The sequence below is a fragment of the Lactuca virosa genome, chromosome 7 (genome assembly GCF_052849685.1).
Source record: "Lactuca virosa cultivar CGN04683 chromosome 7, Lactuca_virosa_CGN04683_v6, whole genome shotgun sequence".
Classification (NCBI taxonomy): domain Eukaryota; kingdom Viridiplantae; phylum Streptophyta; class Magnoliopsida; order Asterales; family Asteraceae; genus Lactuca; species Lactuca virosa.
Genome location: NC_136432.1, coordinates 164423800 through 164431158, shown reverse-complemented (window position 1 = coordinate 164431158; position 7359 = coordinate 164423800). Strand labels below are relative to the sequence as shown.

At 34.3% G+C, this 7359-nt stretch overlaps 1 protein-coding gene across 1 annotated transcript; it reads left to right on the top strand.

Annotated features, from left to right (window-relative positions):
• Nucleotides 1–1107: 1107 nt before the first annotated feature.
• On the top strand, nt 1108–6248 carry NSF (AAA-type ATPase family protein). Its single transcript, XM_079060049.1, has 19 exons — nt 1108–1517; nt 2487–2582; nt 2663–2744; nt 2825–3043; nt 3133–3287; nt 3368–3476; nt 3549–3648; nt 3740–3795; nt 3893–3958; nt 4042–4124; nt 4205–4338; nt 4414–4624; nt 4694–4886; nt 4969–5028; nt 5115–5173; nt 5259–5346; nt 5441–5563; nt 5632–5697; nt 5772–6248. Exons 1-19 carry the CDS (start codon nt 1345–1347, stop codon nt 5913–5915), a joined length of 2217 nt encoding a protein of 738 aa, XP_078916175.1. The 5' UTR covers nt 1108–1344; the 3' UTR covers nt 5916–6248.
• The last annotated feature ends 1111 nt before the right edge of the window (nt 6249–7359 follow it).

The window sequence follows — 7359 nt, the reverse complement described above, 5'->3', positions numbered from 1 at the left end:
AAGAGGCATACAACAAAAAGATGAGAGTTTGAGGACTTATAAGAAGTCCAAAAGCTATACACAAAGATGACGAGGGGTTTCTTGGATAAACTATGCACCGATTCTTCTTGTCATTCCTTCAAAACCACCACCAAATTTCAAAAGTGAGTTCAAAAGCCTCAAGAGGGCTAGGGTTTGGCCAAAGGGGCGTTTGGAGGTGATGAAGGTTGATGGTGAAGGAAACCGTAGCCCCTCACTTCATTTAAATATGGTCCAAGTCCTAAATTAAGGTTTTGCATTTGATTAGGTGCCACGCCGTCACACATAAAAGATCCTTCCCGAAAGGCGCGACCATGTCACGACGTGACGGTGCTTCCCTCACGTCCTGACCCCCCCCCCCCCACAAAAAAATCACATTATACTTCACATTTTCATCATCAGTAATCCGAATGTTACAAAAGGGTAAAGTTGAATAAAATATGAAATGCTGATGTGGTAGTGATGTTTTCAATGGATTGCGGATGCTCTTAGGTCTTGGGGGTATAGTTCCCACACCAATGAGGTGTGGGTTTCTTATACCTCAACGAAAACCACCACCATATTAACGATGAAGTACTCCCCATATAAAATTCACGAGCGTTGAAGAGAGAAAGCAGAGTGAGGAAAAGAACAACTTGTGGTACGACGATGGTGCATACCACATCATGCCACAACCATGGCTCGAGCTAAGCACTACACCACCCCATGATGGTTTGCACAATTGCACCCTCCTCCGTCTCATTGTCACATCACCGGCTTGATGAATATATCGTTTGACCTTATATACAATGGGAACCAAAATGTTAAAACACTACCGCAAAAAATCCATTATCTCACATGAACGAAAAAAAATAATACAAAGACCATTTTTGCATTTACTCTGCAAATTAACTAAGCCAATTTATAAAGCATACTTACTAATAACAAATGACACTGAACGTAAATTAAATTATTAACGTAGTTGATATCTTTTATTTAGAATATTTATTTATGAATACTTAAAGAGATTATATGGAATAGTGATAATAAATTTAATAATATAGACTATTTTTTTTTAATAAAAAGAGTCGCAAGAATAAATTAATTTTTGAAAGAATGAATAGTAGCCTCGTCGACCTTGGTTCAAGCCCGGCGGTGTTTCTTTTCCATAGCCTCGTCAATCTTCGATCCTAAGAAACCGACCTACGTCTTCCTTCCTCCATTTTCTATCTCCTTTTTCTCCCATTTCCATTTCTCAAAAAAGCGACAAAGCTGCACTGAGATATCCTGACGAATTAGGGCTAATCGTTTTCGCATAATTCGATTTGATCTCTCTGTGTTTCGACAATGGCGGGGAGGTCGAGATCATCGATGACGATGACCGTCACAAACACGCCGGCCAAAGATCTCGCGTATACGAATTGCGCATATGTTTCCCCTTCCGATTTTCGTCAATTTGCTGTTCCTGGATCCAATCTCGCTCTCGCACTTGTTGGTGACGTGTTCGTTCTGTCTATAGCATATCCTTCTCATATTAATCGTATAAGCAAATATTATATGTGAAATGGTGATTATTGAATTTCGTGATGCTTGAAATTTTCTGAAATTGGATGATTGTCTGTTCGTTATAGGCATTTCTCATTAGACATAACTGATTGGATACAACCTATGAATGGTAATACTTCTAAACATGACAAAGTTTACTGTTCCGCTACTCCTCTGTCTTTGGATCTCTCTCTCTCCATTTTCGATTTTACAGGTGAAAGAGAACGACGAAAAGTTTCATTTCTTTAACTGTGCAACCTTAATGTTTGACCCCACGTAGTATACTATTCCGCTACTCCTCTAGTAGTCTCTGTTCTAAATAGCGTAGGCTGTGGCCTTTTATCTGTGGATTGACTGTTTTTTGTGATTGTTTGAGCTAGACAGTTAGTTAAACAATTAAGAATGTAGATTTTACTGATCATATCCTACAACTTCAGTTACATAAAGTGATTACTAGGTATTAATTATTTGTTTAATTGTATAATACCGTATGTGAAATTGTGAATTGTTGCTACTGCTGTCACCTTGTAATTCTGTTATGAGGAAGATCTTGTTTGTGCTAAATGTTTTAGCTGTAACATCTGCTGATAGCTGTTAGATTGGATTTGTTCACATTAAGTTCATGTTCATTGGATCTTTTATAGATCACTTGAACAACTGGAACTGGTAAGAAATTGGTAATTCTCTAGCTCTTGTTTCCATATAGATACTTTGGGACTTTTGGTTCCTTGTTCTTAGGGAATTTTGTCAATCAAATTGAACTAGCTTCCTAGAACCTTGGTCATATTTAGCTCTGTAAAATCTTACTGGTGTTTGTGCTTTATAGTTGAGAATCCCTGATTCCCTGTTTATATGTTTTAGTGATCTGTTTGAGCATTAAATAACTACTGTTATCATGTTATCCATAAGAAAACAATTTACTGTTTCTCTTAACCAAAACAAACTGCCTACGATACCATACAAAGTGGGCAAATTGGTCTTAATGCCATCCAACGACGCCATGCAAGAGTTTCTACTGGAGATCCAGTATCTGTTAGCAGGTATATGTTTTATACTTAGTCTACTGTAGGAACTAAATATGTTTTAGCACTTTACAAATCCCTTTTGCCAACTATTTCAGGTTTGTCCCACCTGAAGATTTCAACATTGCCTTACTTACCCTCGAGTTGGAATTTGTAAAGAAAGGGAACAAAGAAGAACAGGTACATCTCCTACTTTTAACTTCTTGCTTTGAGATTACATGTTCCCATTACTAAATTTTGATCCTTTTTGTATTTTGCAGGTTGATGCTATTGTTTTAGCTCAAAAGATACGTGAAAGATTTATAAACCAGGTTATGACAGCTGGACAAAGGGTGACTTTTGAGTTTATCGGCAATGGTTATATCTTCACAGTCACCCAAGTTGCTGTGGAAGGTCAAGACAAAACAGACATTGAAAGAGGCATGCTTTCATCTGATTCATACATTGTCTTTGAAGCCTCAAACTCTAGTGGAATAAAGGTATTATTTTTTCTGAATGACTCTTCAATAAAATAGTAAAATACCCATGTGTTTGTTTGTTGTTCAATAACTTTTTTCTTTATTTTCAGATAATGAATCAACGTGAGGCTGCTAGCAGCAATATCTTCAGACACAAGGAGTTTAACCTTCAATCATTGGGCATAGGTGGTTTGAGCAATGAATTTGCAGATATCTTTAGAAGAGCTTTTGCCTCTAGGGTTTTCCCTCCACATGTGGCAAGCAAGTAATGCCCTATTATTCTATCAATATCTCATATATATAAACATTTTCTTTGAAATATTCTTATGAATTTTTATGTGTCAGATTGGGTGTAAAGCATGTTAAGGGAATGCTGTTATATGGTCCACCTGGCACTGGGAAGACTCTAATGGCTCGTCAAATTGGAAAGATGTTAAATGGAAGAGACCCAAAGGTACTTTATTTTACATTGAAAACATATTGGAAATAAAAAGATTATTAATTTTTGGTTGATTTCACAAATTAGATTGTAAATGGGCCTGAAGTGTTGAGTAAATTTGTTGGTGAGACTGAGAAAAATGTAAGGGACTTATTTGCTGATGCTGAACAAGATCAAAGATCACGAGGTAGGATTAAAAAATCTTGACTTTTATACAAGTTTGTTTCTTTTTTTTTTTTTTTTTTTTTTTTAATACCTTTTTGTTCATATTTTTCCAGGGGATCAAAGTGACTTACATGTCATCATTTTCGATGAAATTGATGCAATTTGCAAGGTATGTCAATCCCATATTATAATAATCTGACATTGCATTTTATTTTTTAATTTTCATTTTCAAATATTCATCATAATCTATTTTTCTAAATTTTCAGTCTAGAGGTTCTACTAGGGATGGGACAGGGGTGCATGATAGCATTGTGAATCAGCTCCTTACAAAGGTTTGACCAACCATTTAAAGTCAAACTCTACAATCAACAAAAGGAATTAAATTAACACTGAATTTCAAAAATCCATTTTTTAGATAGATGGTGTGGAAGCACTGAACAATGTGTTGCTCATTGGTATGACAAACAGAAAGGATCTGCTTGATGAAGCTCTTTTGAGGTGAGTCCATTAAAAAATCTTGTTAACTAACTTTTAGTGTTTTACCATGTTTGCTGACGTGTCATTTCCTAATTGGTTAGGCCTGGTCGTTTAGAAGTTCAAGTGGAAATCAGCCTTCCAGATGAAAATGGTCGTCTCCAAATTCTTCAAATTCATACAAACAAGATGAAAGAGAATTCTTTTCTAGCTCCAGATGTCAACTTACAAGAACTTGGTATGTATGTTATTTACAGAAATGATAAATATTTATAAAATTATATGTAATGATTTGTATTTTCATGGTTTATAGCTGCAAGAACAAAGAACTACAGTGGAGCAGAACTTGAAGGTGTGGTGAAAAGTGCAGTTTCTTATGCTCTGAATCGCCAGCTCAGCCTTGATGATCTTACCAAAAAAGTAGATGAGGAAAGCATAAAAGTCACCATGGATGATTTCTTGAATGCTCTTCATGAAGTTATTCCTGCATTTGGTGCTTCCATGGATGGCCTTGAACGTTGCAGGTATAACAATTATCTAAACTTCTTCCTTTTTTTTTAATATATATTTTCTAATAAATAAAAATGATGCAGACTGAATGGAATAGTTGACTGTGGTCAGAAACATGATCACATCTTCAAAAGAACAATGCTATTAGCAGAACAAGTTAAAGTTAGCAGAGGTAGTCCACTTGTCACAGTTCTTCTAGAAGGTCCTAGTGGCAGTGGTAAGACTGCAATGGCAGCTACTGTTGGTATTGGTAGTGATTTCCCCTATGTGAAAATCGTAAGTGTTTTTATTTTTTTATTTTATAAAATCCAATTTATTCACTTAATAAAATTCATATTATCACTCTCTAAAATGGTAGATTTCGGCTGAATCAATGATTGGCATCAGTGAAGCCAGTAAATGTGCACAGATTGTCAAGGTTTTATTTATTTATTTACTTTTGTCTCAGTTATTCTATGTTATATTACTTGAGTTGTTTCTCATGAGAACACTTTTTATTAATAGGTATTTGAGGATGCTTACAAGTCAACACTGAGCATTATTATCCTTGATGATATCGAAAGGTAATTTAAATATTTAATCATATTGTCACGATTCCAATCTCTATAGTTATTGCTTATTAATCTATTTATTATTTAATTAATACAGACTATTGGAATATGTTGCTCTTGGACCTCGTTTTTCAAACTTGATTTCTCAGACATTGATGGTCCTCCTCAAACGCCTTCCTCCCAAGGTTCTCCTTCTTATCTTGTTACTGGATCATATCCATAGGGGTAATTTTGGAAAATTAAAAAATTGGTATGGTCTTGTCACTTTTTTACATTCAGGGTAAAAATATGCTGGTTATTGGAACAACAAGCGAGGTGACCTTCTTGGAGTCGGTTGGCCTTTGTGATGCTTTCTCAGTCACCTACCATGTTCCTACATTGAAAACCGAAGATGCTAAAAAGGTAATAATTTACTAATTTGTCCTTATTCTTCTTATATAATTATATGTTTGTTGTTGTTTTTTTTTCAGGTATTGCAACAACTTAAAGTGTTCTCGGAGGATGATGTGGATTCTGCCGCTGAGGCTCTTAATGATGTAAGATTCTTTTTTAAATATTTTAATTTGATTACAAAAACATTTAAATATTTTTGTTTTTGTTGGTGTTGTAGATGCCGATCAAGAGGCTGTATATGGTGGTGGAGATGGCGGCACAGGGAGAATCCGGTGGAAGTGCGGAAGCTATTTATGCTGGAAAGGAAACAATTCAAATCTCACATTTCTATGAGTGCCTACAAGATATTGTCCGCTACTAGCCTTGTGGGGAGTACACTCTTTTCTTCCTCTTCATATATATATATATATATATATATATATATATATATATATATATATATATATATATATATATATATATATATATATATATATATAGACCTGGTTTTGATTTGTATGGAAAACTGGAGTTTTGTTTTGTGTTTATTTATTTTTTCCCTACATTTGTTTTGGGTTATAGCAACCACGGGACAATTTGACAGCAGAGTTTAGTAATACTTTCTTTGTGTGAGAATGTGTAGCAGACTGATTGATAGCTTCTAATTTGTATGCGTTGACTGTTATTGGTTTTAAGAGGTGGAATTTTGGTACAAGTTGAACACATACCAGTGGACCACATTTGACACCTTTTAAATTAACCGAAACTCCACGACTAAAGGAGCAAAAAAAGAAAAAAAAAATTACTGACCCCATATTTATATCGTTCTTGTCAATTTTAAATTTTTATACAATTATTGTACTTTGGTTGAATTAGATTAACATGTTTGCCTCTTTGGTGTACTTATGGTAAATATCATTTAGTTTATATTGAATCCAAAATACAAATTCAGACCGGAAACATCATTTTATTTATTTAAATCAATTGTAGGAAAATATCCCATATTTTGCTACCCAAAGCCTTACTTGGAATGAAGACGACACCATATGCGAGTATGCACTTTTTTATGGATAAGCTACATTTTTTCTCTTTTAAATCCTATGCTTCCATAGGCGGAAGGCTATAAGGGCCTTGGGGGGGCATGGCTTCCATACGCTTTCGGCTTATAAGCATTATATTAATATAAAATATGGTTTCTAATAATTATTAGTGTAGTATCAATTTATTACAGCATTCATTTCTTTTACAGCGATGTGGGTCTACCACTTTCCACTTCTCTTTTTAGACCACACCTTCATTCTCTCTTTTTATCTCTCCAAACCAGGGGATCTGTATCTACACCCCTTCCCTAATATCTCATTTTCTAATTTGCATTTAATCCACATTTCAAATATAAATAGGCTAAGATAGTATTGATAACTGATAACTATGGATAGTAGAAGGGCAGCAGATTCATTTATTCCACAAGAAAAAAAACAATTGCAACAAAATGTTTAGTTTTAATTTTAGAAATATTTTTTCTGATCAACGAAATAGTAAAAATGAAACCTTTTAAATATTTTACAATTGTATGTCTTAACGAGATGAAGCTAGTTGATCAAGAAAACCATTGATAACCAAAAATATGTTTCTCTCTTAAAGTTGGGCATGATTGATATACATTTTTCAAATTCAATAGACATATCAGTTAGATCCAAATTCAATAAAATATTTTATATCATGTTATATTTATAAAGATGATCGTTTATGTTTGTGAGTTTTATTGAACAGATTGATTGAAGATTGGGTTAGAGCTTGTTTAATAAAGTAGCCCCAAATTAAGCTTG